Below are 20,751 nucleotides of genomic sequence, written 5' to 3'. Positions count from 1 at the left end.
GTGTGCGCTCCCCTTCTGCTCTGCGCTCTACTCCACTCCGCTTCGAGCACAGCACACACTGCGTCCTATCTGAAAGGCCCTAATGTCCTTTTAATGCAAAGATGTCGTTTCAAATCGACTTTGTGCTCACAATCCTTTGAATTTCAACCCTTGATTTGAACGTCTCACTCACCTGTTTGTGCAGCGGATAGTTTCACTTGATCATTGATCACTCGATGTGTCAACCAAAAAGTTCAACTACCTTAAAAGAGTTATGTAATGTCCAGTAAACCACTTCATAGGACTCTAAGGCATGCATGTTTTTGCACGCGTGGTTTGGTTGTACAGCTGAAGAAGACGTGTATGTTTCACTCCTCGTATATGCACTAAGCAGGTTTCTTCTTATTTTCCTTTATGTGCATTTCTGCGTCTGTGACGTGCGTCCAGCTGGAAGGAAGGGAGGCCTCTCAGGAGGAAGAAACATGCAGAAGCAGATTCATGATTTATGCTAGCAGATGTCCACATTGAGTCAAACAACCGTCAATATATTCTGGATGAACATAAGTCTAAATCTATATCTCAAATTCACAAGTGGGGGTATTAAATCTGAATTTCCTGAGGGAACCTTCCCAAGGGATTAATAAAGTTCCTATCTATCTATCTATTACCTAACACAGTTTATGTCGAAATATGTACAAAACACCAACATCTCTGAAGCTTGTGTTAACCACAGACCCTATATCAGGCGTCTAAGCAAAAACCCCTTCATAATGCCCATTGACTTTGAGAGGATAGACCCCATGGCGCTCAAATGCTAACTTACTTCCGGGCTTCAGGACTCATTCTTGTGGCGCACTATAGCCTTAAGGCCCTGACACACCAAGCAGACGGCAAAGAACGAGTGGCAACGAAGGCCGCCTGTGACATCGGCGGGCGACGCCTTTTGTCTTGGCCAAAAAGTTGCACTTGAACACACCGCAAAGACTACAGCCGACGGCCACGCACATGCAATAACTCTCCATGCCAGCAGGCAACGTTAGTCTGTAATAGTCGTTCCAAAAAGGGGAAATTGGAAGAGGACGAGAAAGAACGCGGATAAATAAACCGATGTTATGATACGAGAAGACAAGTTTCTCACTGCTGTCGCTCAACACTCGTAATATAGATACTTCTAACCCAGAATAATGTCTGATAAAAAGTAGAAAATGGCGCTGGCGTTGTCAGCCTTTGGTGTTTTATTAGTGGAACAAGAATAGAAGAGGCGCTTATGTTTTTCTTCTCATGCACTGGCTCTCCTGTTTCGCGTAGCTGAACAGCCAATCAGATAGATTTCTACCCGCAACCGCGCTGGCGACGGCTCACACTGATTCAACATGTGGAATTGGGCAAAAAAAAGGCCAACTGGGGCCGACGGGTACCGACGGAGTTGGACACACTGCAAAACCTAGGACAATGATTGGGGCGCTGGTGGCGCGGTGGTTAGTGCTCACGCCTCCAAGTATGGAGGTTGTATTCCTCCAGGCGGGCGGCACAGGTTCGAATCCGACCTGTGGCTCCTTTCACACATGTCGTTCCCCTCTCTCTCTCTCTCTCTCTCTATTTCTGACTCTATCCACTGTCCTATCTCTCGATTAAAGGCACAAAAAGCCCAAAAAATACATCTTAAAAAAAACAAAAAAACTAGGGGGACGACCGCTCACCGACGGTCTCCTTGGTGTGTCAGGACCTTAAGAATCTCTTCAAACTCTTCATTGCTGCTGTGGCAACAGATTCCATAATAACTGACTTTGTAATGTAGGAGCAGTGTTCAGAATATACTTGAACCTGTGTTTATGTGATGTAAGCAGGGCAGCACGTCTATGACAAACATCTAAGAAGCTCGTGTTAGAAGCCATGCAGACGGTGTTTTTGTTTTGTTCAGGGTTAAAAAGGAAGGGGACACGACACAAGAGGAAAACGCAGGATCCACAGAGATCATGTTAAAAAGGTTTATTTCAACAACTGTCTGAATCTTGTTTTGTTTTTATTCTCTGTTCGAAGTCCCAAAAAAGTACAAAAAAAGAACAAAAAACAAGTACATCAAAGGATTAGAAATCACATCAATGAAAACCAAGACACATTGTGTTGCTTCTTCTTCTTTTTTTTTTTTTAAATCAATCCAAGCAAATTTTTTTCTCCAATATTTATACATACTCACTGGATTAGTCAGACAAACATCAAAACCTTTCAGTAGCTTTATCTTATTTTTTTTTTTTTTACAATGACGTTTTACGTACATTTTAAACTTCTGTAATGATTTCTTTCTTTTTACAAAATACACCAATGCAGGCAGGGGAAGGTGTGTGTGTGTGTGTGTGTGTGTGTGTACATATAAGCGTGTTCATGTCTTCTTCTTTTCACTGTATGTGTATGCTTCTTGTGTGTGTGTGTGTGTGTGTGTGTGTGTGTGTGTGTGTGTGTGCAAGGAAGAGAGATAAGGGAGAGTAGAGTGACAGCAACAAGGGGGCGGGGCTGCGAAACAGGGATGTGATTGGATGTTAAAGAGGGGAAAGGGGAGGGGTTTGCAGGGCGGCGGCAGGGTGAGGCTTGTGGAGGGTGTTACTCTCAGCTGGGGCAGTGGTGGCGGCGGCGGTGGTAGTGGTGGTGGTGTACGTTTTTTTGCAGCGGTAGAGGCCGCTCGGTGGCAGTGTTGCCGTGTCGGAGACGGTTGCAGACTGGGTTGGTTGGCTGGTTTGTTGACAGGCTGGTTTGTTGGTTGTTGGTTGACCGGTTAGGCGCACTCGGCAGCGAAACAGCAGAGAGCAGGAGGGGGGGGGAGGGGTTTCGAGGGGGCTTCTGTTGCCGGCGCACCTTGACGTTTTTTTCCGTTGTCGTGTTGCCGGGGGTTGCTGGGGTCGTTTTTTGTTTTGTGTTTTCACATCATGTTGTTCTGCAGTGAGTTTACCTCCGAGGAGTTCTCCTCGCCCAGGACCTTGTGGTTCTCGTGTTTGGGGGTCAGAGAGTTGTGGATGTTGAGGGAGTCGTCCTCCTTGGGCGAGGCCTTCACCGGGTCCTCCAGCTTGTTCTGGGAGTTAGGATCATCCTACCCGGGAGGGGGGGGAGGGGGGGGGGGGTGTGGAGGGTAGGGAGCAGAGAGTACAGTTAGAACCACCACAAGAGTTCACAGTGTCATGACTTAGAGTGATTTAGAGCCGGCCAATTGGATGAAGTTGTGATTTTTTTTTATTCTTTTAGAGCTCTTTATCCAAAATCTAACTGAGACATAAGACCTGGATGACTTCAAAGACGTATTCATCTGTGTTTTAGGCGAGAAAATACAACCATATTGGACAATTTTGCACCTCACGTCCCATCTACAGTTTGTCCAATATCAACATTAAGTGCCAATTTAGGAAGTAGTCTATCAGTATGTTTACATGATGTTACTGCTACGGCAACACTGTCCCTGATTGGTTGTACTGCATGGCTGTCAAGCGAGTAAGGGGACGGGCCTTCCTGCCAATTTTATCTGGTGCTTTGCAGAACCATCCAATATTGATGTTCCAGTCTGCCGATTGCATTGAAGAAACAAAGATGGACTCTCAGCTTTTAAAAAGTGAGGAGCTTTGAGTTTCTCTTTGGATCCATGCACTCTGATCGAGTTTCACCTTCATGCTTTAAAGAACCGCACCTTCACTACAAACCGTCAGGACGCTCTTTTTTCTGACCTTTCCTTAAGGCTCGCTTTATGGCGTCAGACTTTTACAGAGCAGCTCTCGAGTTTCCTTCATTTCTGTACGTTGTGACTCTTAAACCGTCCGATTGATTGGACGTTTTCTGCTTAAACTTTAAGAGTCAGGAGATCACATCGTACAGAAATGATCAAAAGCGATGTTTAAGCAAAAAATAAAACATTCAGCTTTGCACATTTGCTCTGAAAGAAAAGGGCTAATCCTTTTAAATCACAATGTTAGATTCTTTAGAGACTTCCCAAATGCAGGAAAATACCATCAAATGTTCAAAACAAGATAAAGTGCAGCTTTTGTTTTGCTACTTTAAAGGAAGCCGGTCTCTGCAGCGGCCATTTCAGGAGGCTCCGCTGCCTGATCGTCATCATGCTCTGCTGGCATGTTGTGTTTGGTTCAGCAGGCGGTGAGGTGAGCTGCATGAGCGACACTAACCCCCCCCACCCCCCCTCCTCCTTTCAGGCAACACAGGGAGCACATGCACATCCACATGCAAGAAGAGCTTTAAAATATGCACCCAGAGTAATAATCGCTCATGCAGAATCACCTCCTGCTTCACCTCCACTTTGCATCTAATGTCACAAAATTAAACAAAACAGGCAGATCAAAGTCTCCGCCCCCGACCTTTAATCTGTGGGTACCACCGTCATACATACCCAAGCAGTCGCTAGGGAGGGAGGGGGGAGGGGGGGGGGGGGGGGGGTAGAAAACGTCAACGTGTTTTAAAAGGTTTTAATTCAATTCATGTGAACTTAATTAAGGTCAGAATAAATTGATTGCGGAGTCCATTTTAGCTCTGTTTTTCCAGCCTCTTATCCCCCATTAATACTGCATGGCATCATCGACCCTGCTGAACCCTGGCTACCCGGGGCGTCCGTCTGCCTCTCTTTGTTACACACACACACACACACACACACGCACACACATCATACTCCTGATCCGGAGGCTGATGCCATTTAAAAACACACCCTAAGTGGATGTTTGAATCAATGGAACTTTTTTTTTTTTTAGAAAGTAAGAGCAGTGAGAGCATTTACCCGCTGGCTGCTGGCCTAGATAGTAACTTCAGGCAGGACGTGTGGATACGTCACTTCCATGGTAACGGGGTAGGGGCCCTCTGTCCTCCCGTCAGCGTGAAACTGGGAAAAGTTTTTGTTTGTTGGATATCACTGTGGTTCACTTGTGGAGCAGGGGGGGTGTTGGGTGGGCAGTGGGTGGGAGGCACGGAGTCACAAGGACTTTAGAGCGGGTGTCATTTTTTTGGGGGGGGTGGAAGCGGGAACAGAGATAAACAGGATTCTGATGAAGATGATGATGATGATGGAGGCACACAGACTGTTCCTGATGTCCTTTTGTGTTGGAGCGGGCGTATGAAGGGGTGAGGTGCAACAACATGTTTCAGGGTCACATCAGAAGCCTTTAAGTCGTAAACCTCTACATGTACATTTGTTATTGTGATTAAAGAAACTGTTTAGGTTAACTTTTAACCGCTTATCACTTCTCCAGGATGCTGCGGGCGTGTCCAGTTGAATGCACTGAGACCACGCCCTACCAGGCACTACCACTATAAGAAAGTAGGAAAGATGAAAATCCCACACCGAGTGACTTTTAGTCGAGTTAAATACACATCCTACTCTGCCAGCATTGATGGTGTTTATGGGAAATAAAGATTGTCACTGTCATCTTTACCTGGTGCACAGAAATGACCAAATGTGTTGTAGGGGTGACCCCGTGTAGCCAAGTACTCGACGGCCAGTCTCACAGCCAAGCACAAGGATCGTTCCATTCCAGCTCTATGGGGGTGTTTAATGTCTGACTTTACATAGATTTGTCTGTTTTCTCCAAATGTGTCATGACTCAGAGAGCCTCTCTTGGTACTCGTATTTTAAATCACTCTCCTCAGTGTGAGCATGAAGAAATCATCCCGAAGTATAGATAGAAGCAGCAGATCCATGTTCAGAGGATTTGATTGGACATAAGAGAAGTCAATCATCAACACAGGAGCGTGCAATTAGCGGCCAGAACAGGGGGAGCTCTCATTGGCTGTTGTGAAGTGTCATCAAAAGGTCAGCGGAAGTTTTTTGAGCAGTTTTGTGGATCGTTATGGATCGAACATGTTTGGATAAAATCTTTCTCTGGATTTAAATCGTTGGGACTCAGTTTGGTGGATTATTGTGATCAGGAGAGTTCAGTAACTCTTCAAATAGTTAGCTAAAAGAAGTTTGTTTGTTTGTTTGTTTGTTTTAAATGTTAGTTGAGCGCAAACTGTTGCAAGTTAAGAACTCAGGTTCAAATAGGCAACGCTTGAACTCATGCAGAGCTGGGTCAAACCCGGTGCAGTGATCCAGCTCTTTCACTGCAGATGATGTAGGGGGTTTAAATCGATGTGGTTTGACAGTCAGTGAGTCTGCTCGTTGTCATGCTTGGCGCCTTAATATGTTGAATATTTGCGTTGGTATTTATGTCCAGTGTAAAGAATACATTTCCCCGCCTGTGCTGCTCTCTCCAAGACTCGTGTGCGTGCGTTAGTGTTCGAGCTTTTGCTTGTGTTTACCGACTGGCTCTTTTTCCCTGAGCACATATTTGTGTTTGCACAGGTGTGAGTGTTTGTGTCAGGTCTGATTGTGTGTTTGTGTGCAGTGCAGAGGAATATGAAGGCGAGAGGAGCTGTTCACAGTTTTAACGGGAAAATTGATGCTCTCTCTTTTTTAACATCTCTGCTGCAGAGTGTGGACCTTTTTTTTAAAGATTTATTTTTGTGCCTTTATTGTAGAGATAGGACTGTGGATAGAGTCTAAAGTCAGGGAGATAGAGAGGGGAATGACATGCGGGAAAGGAGCCACAAGCTGGCGAACCTGGGCCGCCTGCTTGGAAGACTATAGACCTCCATACATGGGGTGCGCGGACTAACCACTGCGCCACCGACGCCCCTGTGGACTTTTTTTTAAGGTCGGCTCAAATCTCATCCGCCGGCTTGAGCGCACACTCAGTCGATGGAAATTACATTTTCTGATAAATTACGTTCAGGTCTGGCCGGTCAATTCATTTACCGTGTCGAATTTGTTTAGTATTGACAAAAAAAATTAAAAAATTTGATCTGAGCGTTTTCTGCAAATCAAACTGTGTCTGGACTCTGTTAAACGACCGAAGGGAGGATTGAGGACACTAGGGTTCAGGCTGCACGGTGAATGATGCACAGAGCGTCCTGTAGCTGCACCGAGACATTCACCTGAGTGTGTTTTTGTTCAGATATGACGGGCATGTGTGTGTGCTGCTCGTAAAATAGAATGTAGACGCGGATATTTGCTCTGTGTGTGTGTGTCTGCATTTTCGCTTTAATTTGTCCGTTAATTCTTTTTTTTTTTTTTATATCTGGACATCAAAGTCCTCTCAAGGTCAACAGTGACTCGCTGCAGGAGCACCGTTTCTGAGTTGGTTTTGTTTTGACCTCCAGGAACTTTCTATTTATGATGTGTGAACGAGGGATTTCACACATCCTGTATGGAAGTGGTTCTCAACTGGTGGGTCGGGACCCAAAGGTGGGTCGCAGATGTGTGCCCTTGAAAAAAACGTGTTAAATAAGGTAGCGTTTTTTTAAACATGTTTTTAAAATCAGTTTCTTAATTCTGTCAAAATCTTTTGTACAGACTGAGGTTCAAACTGCACACAAGTGAATAAATCTGATTGGCAGAAAAATATCTGAAATTTCGGTCGAGACTTCCCAGAGGAAGGTGGAGGGTCCTGAGAACCACTGTTCATAAGGATGGTAAATTTGCAAAGAATATAAAATAAATACTTTCCTATGAACATCACATTGAAGGTCGGGTCCAGTCTTTCTTGAATAAATGCATTGCACACTGCACGATACAGCTGTTGCTAATGACCGATAAAACATACATGGAAGTTACTTCTCCAGCTAAAACAAAGCAACAGGATTAGTTGCCCCTTATTTTTAAAACTGCAAACTTTCGACACACCTAAGATTAAAATATAAACTAGCAAAAATTAAGCTAAAATCTCGGCCCTCCCTTGACGTATTTGCATAATGCACTTCAGTCCACGCCCGGTTGATCATTCAGATCGGGACAGTGACATGAGCTTCAGCTGAGCTTTACAATGCAGTTCACTTTGTGATGCTTCCCCTCCCCCCCCATCTCTTACATTTTCCATGCCTAAGTGGGCGAGTGAATGTCGTACTGAAAAAGTACTCCACTGCTCTGTCAGGAGTAGGAGTGTGAGCAGAGGAGTGTTATGTAAGCTGCCGCTAATGTCGCCTCCGGTCCCTGACGCCTGCAGCAGAGAGAGCGAGAGCGTGCTTCAGAGGTCAAAGTGACCTCATTTATTTTATTTTCAAACATTTATTTATCCGCCTTTAAAAAAAATCAGATCTGTGTGTATTTCAGTTGTCTTAAATGCACGGCTCAAATCCAAACACTGACCAAAGTTTACAACGTGCGAGAAATGTTTCTGACCGGTCAGGAGCAGCAGGTCGAGTCCTGATTGGCCCTCGTGCCCTCCCTGTTCACGGCACTGCACAAGACGAGCGATTGGGCTTATAGCTTACAGTGTATCTCTGACTTTAGGGTGGGGTGTAACAAACGGGGGGTCTTGCCGTGATAGAGCGTCCAATGAGGTGTGACGTCTTTTTAATTTTAGCAGCTTTCTGGGTTTTGTTTGACATGATGTCTACCGACTACTGAGTCCCCGACTATTGAGTCCCCGGGTAGTTAAGAGATGACCACTTTATTATTTTATCTTTCTTGTTTTTTGGTTGTAATCCTGAGGAGGGGGAACTAAAAAATCTGAAAATTGCAGCTTGCTGTGTCACTGATTCAGTCTCGCCCCGAGCCACTGAAGACAAGCTGGGTAAGTCAGCAGTCTGGATAGGGAGATATGGGGTCCATGTTTTCAAGAATAACTGAAACCAGAATCCGTTATAATCCATCCTGGTGTTTGTCTGCACGCTAATGAAGAAACGGGGTTATGCTTAAGTCCATTAACAGGTGATGTTTGGTATTTAAACTCTTTCTCTCGTCGTGTTTTTATCCAACATTTAATTTCAGTTTTGGAGGGAGGGGTCGAGACTCGGATCGATCCAGTGACAAGTAGAGAGAGAGAGAGAGGGTGATTGACAGGGCCACAGTAACAATGAGAGAGCTGTCTGGGAAGGTGAGAGAGAAGGGGGGTGGGGGGCTTGGTGGGGGGTGGGGGGGGACTATCTGACATTTGGGGATTTTGGTCTTACCTCACAGTCGGACTCCTCTTTGGTCTTACACTCCCAGGTGTATCTGCTCATGGTTTTCTGAGGGGAGGGGGATGGGGCAAAGGGTTATACTCCTCAAAATAAACCAAACAAGGCATCCTCAGAGAGAGAGAGAGAGAGAGAGAGAGAGAGAGAGAGACAGAGACTGATGAGAAAGAAGAAGATCAGAGAGGACAGATAAAAAAAAAAAAGGAGGAACAGCGATAGATAAGAGACGATACATGAAGATCTAGAAGGAGGTCGGAGAGAGAAAGAAGACGAAAAAGAAGCAGACAGATAAAACAGAGAGAGAGAGAGAGATCGAGATCGAGTGTTGGAGACAGAGAGTAACTTCCTTTCAGATGTCAGCTGTAACTCACAGCTCGGCTTCAAACACAGCCTCTCTGGTTGTGCACTGATATGATTCTGTGTTACCAAAGTTAATGAAGGTTTGGTTATTTCTGGTGACGGTTCTCCACCAGTCGTGACTCCGGGTCGGGAAGGGAACCGAGGTTGTTTGCTGTATTAGTGGGTTTGTTTCAGGGGAAAAGAGATGGTATGGTTTTTGGTTTCAGGAGGTCTGTTGTTTACGGCAAAGTGAGTTTTGAATGTGGCTGGAACGTGTTAGAAAATAGATCTGGACTGAACAGTAGTTGGAATAGTCTTCTGTTTGCTTTAAGTTAGAAAAGAGGGCAGACATGCTGCATTTGGAACATGCACTTGATGCCAAGAGAGGTTGTCAGTATTTTATGAATTGTCTGTGCTACTCTCCTTGCAACCAAATTTACCTACAGGTAAAAATGAAAAAACCTGAACCTGATTGCAACCAACTGACCACCAGTGGATTATCAAATTACAGCTGAATAAATGTGTTTTTACTGCTTGGCGGCCGCATTTTGGAACCAAGTGCACGAAACAAACACGTGTCTATCGCAGCACTGCTTCATGGTTGTGGTGAAAAACCAAACTGCACTTGCAAAAAAAACAAACCATTTAAAGCGTTTACAACAACTCTTCAGTCCAGAGGATGAGTGATGATTGGGGGGGTTATGATACGTTGGTGGTGTTGAGTTAGAAAGTGACCATTTTAAGAGATGTGGTTAAGAGGGGATGATGGATGTTTTTTATGATACTTTTTAGAGGTTTATTTTCTTTTAGGGCGATGACAAAATGTATTTGGGTGATATTAAAGGGTCCATGTTTCTTCTACTGTAAAGAGACATCTAAGCTGCTGTAGCCTTACAGAGTGAACAGAACTACTGATGGAGTAGTTAGAGGGTGGTACCACACCTTCACAGAACAGAAACAAAACAAACTCTACCTCAGTTGTAGCACAAGAACTACCCATGCTGCTACAACGTTAGCGTAGCCACTATAGCTACACATGCTCAGGTTAGTGACTGTTGGCTCTCTGCTGCCTCCTGCAGGCAGCACGAGGCGTTGCATCTCAGATGTTTATCCTGATATCCCGACCATTTCTCCCAAGTCATCCCGCACATTTACCTTACCTGTTTGGGATCCTCCCACAACCTCCCCACAGAAAAAAAAACCAACAACCATGAATCATAACACTCTCCCCGCCCCGTTTTTTCAGGATAAACAAACATTCTGGTACAGTTTTGTAAACATATAAGCAAAGCTGCAGTGGCCAACATGACCACCAGGTGGCGCATGTCAGCGGCATTACAGAAATGCCATGACATACCGATGCAAGCGGTGATTAAAGAGAGAGCAGGTTAGAAAGAGGCAGGTTGGGCAGCGGTCAGAGCGAGGGATTGTGGGAGTTTTCTCTTAAAGGGGTCAGGGTTGAGCTTGCTGCTGTCGCCGGCCGCACTGTGAGAGGCGAGTGCATTAATGTTCAGTCTGCATGGTTTCAGGGGGAGTTTAACCTCTGACCTTGGCTGCGTTAATGCTGCATCTGCTCTGTGTCAGCGTGCAGCGTGCAGCGTGCAGCGGGGACAATGTTCAGTCAAAATAAAGCAGAGCGCTGACTGTGATGCGCCTTAAATATCAAGAGAAGACTTGGAACAGATTCTCTCTGCAAAAATGTGTCAAACTAAAGTCGATGTTGCTCCAGCAGCCAATATAACACCTCAACTATTTTTATCTGACATTTTCTTGCGTGTGTGTCGGATCGATAAGCAATAAACCAGGAGAACTGAATCAATAAACAGGATGAAACTCTTTAGACTTGACAGCCGAGTTGTTGCCATAAGAATAACCTGAATGTGCACGCTTTGAGATGTTACTCTACATATTTGGTCTCATGTCCCTGGGTATCGATTATTCTACTTTTGCCATTTTCTATTCACTATACTACATGCACCTGTTCCCTCTTCACGTCGTTATTATTTCCTAAATAAGAGAAAGAGCTCATTCAAATCCATTTACTTCATGATCCTCGTTACATATGGATTCTTAAACGTGTGTACTCAGATCTTTATGTGCTTAAGGTTGTCAAATTTCCAGATACCACTTTCTCTTTTTACAGTTTTCTTTGAATTATCAAAATGTCCACGCTTTATACAATGCTACAGATTCAAAGTCAAAAGGAGAGCAGCGGTGGACGTGTTACAAGTTCTTTAGGTGTTAAAGTTCTTTACAAAGATAAGTAGAGAAGAGGAGGGGACATGGTTTAAAATGCACGTATGCATCGGAGTGTCCAGGAGTTTGCTCTGTGATTAAAAGCAGAAGACATTTCCAAATATTGTGTAGCTTGGACTTGTGTGTTTGTTGTTGCCGTGGTATCAAAACGGGTAGCCATATTGTTTGCAATGTAACCTGAATCATACATTGGAAACATTTGGCTGGTTTAAGTCAAATTGGGACCAAATGAAGAGCCGTGTGAGCTAACAAAAGCCAGCTTCATTAAAATGATCCGGATCATTACAAAGGGGCGGGACTTCCTGTCGCTATGAGCTGTATGACCGACTTACATGCATCAAATTGCATTCTTTGTCAGCCCCTTGCATTCATTAGGAAAACTCCCGCCATTCCTCCGCACACTCCGGCCCCTCCCACCGACCTCTTTATCGTAAAGCACACCTCAGAGTATCGGAGGACACTCATGCCCATGCATTAGGGGAGGGGGAGGGGGAGGGAGTCAGAGGGCCCGGGCAGGGTTTGCGGGGGAGATGCAGAAAAAGGGGTGAGAGAGAGGTTGAGAACCACGTTACCTGACAGATAATGTTATCATAGTAAGCCAATGCACGGGCATGAGGGACGTTAGGAGGGGTGTCGCACAGTTTCCTTACATTTGGGTGGGAGCCCTCAGCGATGGTGGACAGCGAGAAATTATCATTGTGCGTCTCCGATGTTGGCCGGTACTTACTGCTGGTGGTCGGAAGATGGAGGGAGGGGGGGGGAGGGGGAGAGGGGAGAAAACAAATATGGTGAGGGGGGCGAAATATATGGTGAAAGAGTTGCAGACAAGGAAAAAGAGTTGGTTAGGAGGCATCAGAGAGGACAGAAATTAAGAGATTTTATGAAAAAACAAGGGAAGGTTTTAAAAGATATTATGAAAAGGAAGAGAAGGAGGGAGGAGGAGAAGGGTTTGAAAATGTGTTTTAAGAAGGGAAGAAGAGAATAAGGAAATATAGAGAGAGGAGGTGGGCGATGAAAGTGTAAGGAAAGAGAAGAGGGAAGGTCATTTAGGAGAGAGAGGCCAAGGAGGGAAAAAAAGAGAGGAGGGTTTAAGAGAGTAAAAGCAGCGAAATTGGGGTTCCAGATAAAAAAAAAAAAAAAAAGAGGATTGGAAAGATAATTAAAAGTACAGGACGGTTTAAGGATTTAAAAAGAATTCAGGAGAAGGGGAAAAGGAGATCGAGAGAGGAGGGAGGGGGGGAGCGACGTTTACAGGTAATGATCCACAAGGTGAGAGGAAGACAAACCGACGTAGACACGGTGAAACAAAGAGGAACAAAAAAAAAAGGGGGGGAGGGAAGGGAAGGTGCATGAAAGAGGGAAAAAGACATTCAGGAAAAAGATTATTGTCCAAGAAACGACAGACAGACGGGGAAAAAGGAGTGGGGAGAAAAAAAGCAAGAAAGCAGCATTAATTAGACAGCAGGAGTCAAACATTTTATCTGTGATGCAACAAATTGTGATTCACATTTCATTTTTGACCATCAGATTTAGTTACACAAAGAGGCTAAACTTTGACCCACGTCTGACGCAGTACTTTCGTCCCCAGACTTTGCAAAGCAGAGAAACGACGACGCCGATGATTTTTTTCCGATCAAACTGATGCGCGGCTATTTGTTTATATTTGTGGCCAGCTTGCTCCTTCATGCCTCGTCTTTCCGCTCGTGCAGAGTCGCAACAGATTGAACGGTTCAACATTTACCTGGAGGAGAATACCAAAGTGACATTACTTTGACGGACAGGTGGAGCCAGTAACCTCTAACGTCTTCTGACAGGGATGCACATAATTCATCTTTCTTTTTTACTCTTCTTTTTTTCTTCGTTCTCTCTTTCTTTCTTTCTGATCTCGACTGCTGCAGAGAAACACTGCGACTGCAATTACCCAGAGCAGATGGGGGTGTGTGGGAGTCGCATATATTCATGAGCCTTGTCAGCAGTGTGCACACACACTCTCACGTTCCCCTGAATGTGTCACACTGAGCTTTTTTCACTTTGACCATCCTCTCTTGCTCCCTCTTTCACTTTCTCTTTCACTCCTCCCCTGCAACAGTTTCTCCCTCACTCCCGCCCCCTCCTCCCCCTGTTTCATCCTGCCCTCCTTTTTTAACTCCTCTTATCTTTCCTCTCCTCCTCCTCCTTCTCTCCTCCTCCGCTTCGATTTCTTTCAGCCGACCACTTGATGAGGCTGTGTTGTCTCTTTCGTGCTGCACCCCGACGCTCTGCGCACACGCACACACACACACACACACACACACACACACACACACACACACACACACACACACACACACACACACACACACACACACACACACACACACACACCTCTCAGGTCGCACAGCTGTATGTAGGTCAACCCCGCCTCCCCCTGTTCCTCCCTCCCCCCCCCCTCCCCCCTCCTGTTCAGACTGCCCTACTTTCAGCTGGATGCAGAGTACCAGTGACATCACCATTTTCTGCAATTTTTTTTTTATTTCTGCTAGCTCGGCTGGCGACTGAGTGCGCCACTTCTCCTCCTCACCCTCATCTTCATCATCCATAATCTCCCCCGTCCATGACTAGCATGCTAACCGTCCGTGTTTGAGGTAAAAATAGACCCGTAAGCGTGGGATCTGGTGTTGAGGATTTGGTGCTTCGGTTCACATTTGCATCCTCATCGCTCGATCGCCCGGCTGCTGCTGCTCTCATCCAGGACAGCTCTGTTGCTAGGGAGACGGTCGCTAAAACACAGGCGCTGGCAAAGCTAAGCCAAACCGACCCCCACCCACCCACCCTCCATCCTCCACCCTGCTGCCAGCCTCCACTCCTCTTTATATTCAATCCTTCAATCCGTCTGTCACTCTGGTTCTCTCCTTCGCTTTGAATTCAGTCCGGCATCCTCTGATGGTCGTTTTCTCTCCGTGTAAGGGTTCTGAGCTACATTCACAGGAATTACAACATTTTATCACACACATGAATGTTTCTGAATGTAATCCAAATCGTGCTCGTATGTCCAGAGGTGAAAGTGACAGCATGAATCAGAATCTTTGTTTTTATTCTGAAGCCCAAGGCATGAACTTTAGTTTATATTTCATAAAGAAAAGGAAAAAGAGAAGAGAATCAAAAAAGACCTGGTGATGAACTTAAAGGCGATATTTTCTTAAACTTATTTTAATATTTGCTTTTATTTCCAGGAAATTACAAAAATTGCTTTTAAAAGAAGAATCTAAATTGAATGCAGATCGTTAAAAATGCAAATCTGTACTTAAGTAGAAGAAGGTGGTTTGGCTAAAACGTGTCGGCAATGATTCACTCATGAATAATGTGAATAAAGCTTTACAGGTGGTAACTCTTGTGATGGTTTGACACCTTTTCTCTCCTTTTTGACGTATAATAACCTTTATTTATAAAGGGAAACAACCAGACTTTATTTAAAGAGCGTGCAAAGCAAAATCTGAAATTGGTCTGGAAACACAAGAGCGAGAAGTCTGTTGAATTATGAAGTTTGGACTGTTAGTTCTCTTTTAGGTTAGTTTTTTTGGGGGGGCGGGGCCAAACGTGGGGCTTCAATCGTGCACTTAGCATAATCATCCTCCTTATTGCTACAACGAACTGATCAGCTCCTGATACAATACATATCACGATAATGGGTTCATGATACTATCCTTTTTGCGATTTATCCGTGGGCTTTTATCTGATAGGACAGTGGTTAGAATAGGTCGTCAGGAGAGAAGGAGTGGGGAATGACATGCGGGGAACATTGCAGATTTATTGCAGTTTGTATTTTTGTCAAATAGATTTAAGTTGTCCATACTTGTATCGATGTTTAAGTACATTGACTATTGTTACCTCTCCACCATTGAGTGTATGTTTCATGCACTTATCATTTAAACTGCATGTGCGAGATTGCGCATCCTAAGCTGATCCCCTGTCCTGCCTCCCCTTCCATGCTATGATTACTTTGTCGTTTTATAATGATTGGGAGCTGAATAAATGCAAATCATTTACACCAATGTCGTCTCTTTTTCCTTATTTTCTCTGCTTCCCACTACTTGCAAACTTAATGATTTTGATCATGTTTTCAGAGCAAGGTAACTCTACACAAAAATACCTCTCAAACCCTAGGTGAACCTGTGGAAGGATCATTACCGGTTTTGAGATCCCCGCACCCGAGGCCGCGTGGCCCCTCGGTGCTGGCGGCGGATATGTCAGAAAAACACAGAACTCTTTTCTTACGCTTTACGCCAGCTTCTCCTTCTCCCACCTCCTCCCTCATTTTTATCTGTCAACTGGTCTTCTGCCGGCTGCTCACCATCAGCTCCCCTCCTTTTCCTTCTCCGTTTCCTCCTGCATACCTTCATTGTCTTCCTCACTTGTTCTCCTCCTCTTTCAGCTGATCTATCCTCTCCCCTCCTCCTCCCGCAGACTGTCCTTGTCTCTCTCTTCCTTTTCTGTCGCCCATCCCCCACCCTCTCTTCTTCTGTCTCACACACCCTCCTCATCCTCCTAAAGAAACCTCCTGTTCTACCTTTTCCTCCTCCTCTATGCATTTCTTCATTTACTTCATATCCTGTACGCCGTCTTTAACTCAAACTTCACATTTACAGTCGTCTACATTTATCTGTATCTGTGTATGAATTTGGTTCATGTTAATTAAAAATGGGTTAAAAAAAATCCACTTAATTGATCCGAGGGTAGCAGGGACACTAAGATCATGGAAATACATCTTTCTACGTTTGTATAAAGGTAAAACTAAGCAAGGGGCGCCGGATGGGTTAGGTCCCAGCATGTACGGAGGCTGTAGTCCTCTTGGAAGGCGGCCTGGGTTCAGGATTAAAAATAAATCGTGATTATCGCTTATTTTCTTTAATAATCTCGATTAATTGCATGTTTGAAATTCCATTATTTCACATTTAATAAAATGATTGTGAGGCTTTTATTTTGAATTTGTGTACTCTCTCAAGCTGAGAGTATTTAACTTGCTATTTGTATTCAACCATGCTTTTATTTTGAAATAAAGTAAGGACCTAAAGATTTTAGACCTAAATTAATCACGATTAACTAGTTAATGCTGACAGCCGTAATTATTAAGTCACTATTATGTTCATTCTTATCTCAAAGCACGCATGCAAGTTAAAAGCAAGAATATCTCCTGCCTTAGCATGACTGCACTGCCACTTAAAAGTAACAGGTTCAACCAAGGTTCGATCCCTGCATCACCTCAATCATTCTGAGTTATACATGCTGTGAAAGAAATTATTTTGGTGAAAGAATCATTTCTGAGGACAAAAAAGCATCTGCAGGATGTTTATTTCAAATCCTGTGAAGGACAAATCCTGCTGCCTTTCTTTGTTCAATATCTCAACATTTCCAGCATTCTTTTAATTTTTTTAATGATGACTAATGCCTCATTTCCCCAGCATAGAAAGGCGTGACCTTTTTTCTTTCTGTTATAGTCCTGTTGTGATTAGTTTTTAAGTTTGCAGTCAATACACTGCAAAGACCTGATTGTTCCGAGTGAACAAACCCTCAACTTTTAAATAACCAAGCTTTCATTAAAAGGAGCCGCATTTTTGTAAAATAAGATCTCCTTCACAGAAAGTAAGACTCCATCATAAGACTCTGGCAGCAATCAGGTAAAAACTTTTACCATCTCAGCAGTTCCAGTTTTGGTCGGTTTGGTCCAAGATTTTAAAAAAGTTGGTCCAAAATTTGACGGAACGAGAGTCAAAGAAGAGCCTAGAGCTCACAGGACAAATCACTAAAAGAAGCTCTTTAAAGAGTTTTGTATATTTATCAGCAGAAACATGCTGGAAGAAATACTAATTTATCTGTTAAAAAAAAACCTCTTGTAAGCATTTCTGATTTTTTTTTAAAAAGAAGTGTATATGTAGGTGCTACGGCAACACTGTCCCTGATAAGGTCCATTATATGGCTGTCAAGCTAGAGGGGGCGGACCTTACTGGTCACATGTCCAATGGCTAAGACGAAGAAGGAACCGCCGGCTTGATTGGGAGAGGAGGGAAATCCGTGCAGGAGAGAAGGGAAGGATGGTGGACTGCACTATCCTGTTTAAATCGATTTATTATTGCATGTCTATATTTCCCAAAAAAAAGTGAACTGTCATCTGGTGGGAGAAGCTACAACAGGTAATGTTTGCCTTCGTTATAGTTAGCCTTGGCCCCTACATGCTAATCGCTCAGTAGCATTATGGCACGAACAGGAGACACCTGGGAGTAGATGAGAGTTGATATATTTCCCAGGGTTGTGTTTGCACTGACACTATGTTGTAGTCCCCAAAACACTGAGAATTGAAGTTAAGCATGGCTCTTAGCTGAGAAAGGATGGCCCACTCCATTAGCAAAGAAAAGGGGAAGATATAAAAGCTATCACAGACTCCTGCTGGAGCCTTACCTGCGTTTGCGCAGCTTCTTGTTCTCCGTCTTGAGCACATGGAGCTTTTTGGCGAAGCACACGATGATCATGAAGAGCAGCAGGACCACCAGAGCCGAAGCGCCCACGGCCAGACACATCACCTGGAACTCGGTCACCACGGACTCACAGCGAGCACCCTTGTGCCAGATGTAATCCTGGACGTTACATCTAAAAGAGGCAGAAGAGGGAGAAAGTAGACGGTGAATCATTGATGTTATATTCCTGAACGGTCCACCTTCTTAGTAGGAATGAAGTTGTAAGAGTGTCGTTTATTTAACTGTTGCACCAAGATGTCTGCCTGCCCTTAATCTACCCCATTTGTTCCTCTTCAGTCTGGTTGGTTGATCATCATACACCTCTAGGTTGGTCTGTAAATCTTGTAAATTATACTTGGATACATCATCAGTAAAAATATTCTCTTCCTCAGGTCTGTTTCGCCCGTTCATCTTGATTATGGTCAACTCGGTTTGTTCTTATTGGGGGAGGGGAGTAGCAGAGAGACTAACTCCCATGATTCCCCGTCAGTCTTGACGTCATCTTTTCTTATTGTTTTGATTGAGCTGTGTGTTAATTCTACACAGACCCTAAAGGTCCTGCTTTCTTGGGTCATCTCCTGATTCTTTTTCTTAGTTTACATTCAATTACATTCTCTAATTATTATTGTATCCTGCTATGGTTACAGTGTACATATTGTTGGACATTTCAAGGTTTGTAACACAGTAATGTCTGCTTTGATAAGTGCGACATAAATTAAGCACGGAGTCAATTCATATTTATCTCCAAAGGCTTCCCAACATGTTGCACATTACATAAAATCTTTAGTGTTTTTGTGAAGCTATCAACTGCAGGGTTGTGAGCAGGATTAAAGAGTGGCTGGCAGGTTGCGGCCGAGGCTGTATTCAAAAGAGATAATGCCAGGACTGTGTGTGTCTCGAAAAAAAATAAACAAAAAAATGAAGCCCAAGGGGTTTTCCAGCTTCAAACACACTCACTGTCATAAACAAAACACACACACAAAACCATAGAAGCTATTTGTGTTTATAAGATCTTACACAATGCATATGGGCATCCATGTGCGCCCTAACGTTATGGGCACATATGTGACACACGCACAAAAACACACACAGCTGCCATCAGAGTCCCAGACTCCCTCTGTAGCTGTTTGGCAGAGTACGGTGTCCGCCGGGGGACATAAACGACAGCGGCAGATGGCTTTGTCTACACACTCTTTGGCGTGTAAAATGGCACGTATATTTCACTACTTAACGAGCGGACATTAGGCTGATTCACTGTCACACGTGAGAGAATGCGTGTACATTATTCAGTCTACATGTTTGGAACTTTCTGTTTGTGCCAATGATGGCGCCCCCTGTGAACAAAGCACAGTTAGTACATCTTATCTCGTCATTCCTTCATGCTAAATTAGTGTTATCTGACATAAAATCTCATCCTAACATACAGTATATTTAAGTCAAATGTGTCACTGATTGATGATATTTGTAGTAGAGGATGTAAAAGAGGCTGTTTCTTTAAGTGTCTCACCTGACACATATGCCATTACAGCAGTTACAGGTGTTAAAAGATTACCATAGAGAAACTGTCAATCTTGTCCCTGATGTTAGGTCACATAAAATCATCAAGTAAGTAGTAATTCAGTTCTGCTTAATAACCAGTTTAACTTCTCACAGGGGCTTTAAACGTCATGCATTTTTGACCATTTAACTTTTCCTGTTGCTGCAGTGACTGCAGATTAAGCCAGGTTAAGTTTAAAGCTAAGGCTAGGACGCCACAAGATTAGCATAGAGGCAAACGCAGTCATGACTTTTCTGAGGTTGTATTTCCAAAGAGTAGTTCTTGTCCTTTTTCCTTTTACCAGTTCTTCAATAAAACAGATTTTGATTTGCTACCTGTGTTACTTTTGTCCATACGTGCTTTTTGGTAAGCTTGCAAACTGCTTTTTTTCTTTCTTTTTTTATTTTTTATAAATCTTTGAAATGCATCTTCTCCTCTTCAGTCGTCTGCACGTTATTCCGGATGCAAACACCCATTCTATGAGGACCAAAACTGAAAAATAAAATGAATACTTTTGTTTTATCAAATGTTTAAAAAGAATATTCACCAATTTCCATGTTACTTTATTGCTCAGATTCAGCTAAAGGTTTCATCTCCGTCGTTTCTCTGTTTGGTTAAGAAAGTCTTGCTCTGTTTCTCTCCATGATGTTTTTGACCGTGGACCTGTCAAGATGTCTGACAGAAACATGCACGAAGTGAAAATACAAAACTGCTGAAGGTATTTCAAGCGTGAAGGGAACAGTGCTCGTTCTTTTTCTCATCTTTTTTTCATGCATATCAAAGATGTTGCTCGCTGGAGTCATGATACTCACTTTTAACAAAGAACACCACAGAGACTCTTAGTTAAAGAGTCTCTGCTGCAAATGTGGTGAAAATGACAGAAGTAAAGCAGCTTTAATAAAATTATGACAGAGCAATGACCAAGTTATCCTTCCCAAACACACACCTTATCCCTTATCCCTACCCTTTCAAACAGTCCTCTGTGCTCTAAATGAAACATCTGTGCTGTGCTTTGGTCAAAATATAACATGAATATATAACCAAAAAAGAAGGGCGGTCCCAATATGTGAGCTTACAAACTAATATCAGAAGCATCTGTTCAGTAAACACACACTTCCACAGAGATGAGAGTTATGTGAATGGAGGTGCCGGGGCGTAAGGCCGCTCCTGCTATGG

At 43.8% G+C, this 20,751-nt stretch overlaps 1 protein-coding gene across 12 annotated transcripts in view; it reads right to left on the bottom strand.

Moving 5' to 3' along the window:
• Nucleotides 1-1,953: 1,953 nt before the first annotated feature.
• The window catches only part of cspg5a (chondroitin sulfate proteoglycan 5a), a 49,964-nt gene continuing 31,166 nt past the window's right edge, over nucleotides 1,954-20,751 (bottom strand). The window contains exons 3-7 of one of the 12 annotated variants that reach the window (XM_020654086.3): nucleotides 17,983-18,171; nucleotides 12,201-12,279; nucleotides 8,950-9,006; nucleotides 4,742-4,843; nucleotides 2,957-3,061 (exon numbers count right to left, since the gene is read on the bottom strand). In XM_020654086.3, the coding sequence (XP_020509742.1) occupies nucleotides 4,757-4,843; nucleotides 8,950-9,006; nucleotides 12,201-12,279; nucleotides 17,983-18,171 (412 nt within the window). In that variant the 3' untranslated portion in view covers nucleotides 2,957-3,061; nucleotides 4,742-4,756. Of the gene's footprint in view, nucleotides 3,062-4,741; nucleotides 4,844-8,949; nucleotides 9,007-12,122; nucleotides 12,280-17,982; nucleotides 18,172-20,751 lie in introns of all 12 variants that reach the window. The other 11 variants (XM_065958380.1, XM_065958377.1, XM_020654081.3 and 8 more) reach the window with 11 other exon arrangements.

Source organism: Labrus bergylta, chromosome 8 (assembly GCF_963930695.1).
Source record: "Labrus bergylta chromosome 8, fLabBer1.1, whole genome shotgun sequence".
In the NCBI taxonomy this organism is placed as follows: Eukaryota; Metazoa; Chordata; class Actinopteri; order Labriformes; family Labridae; genus Labrus; species Labrus bergylta.
This window is presented reverse-complemented; position numbering and strand designations above follow the sequence as displayed.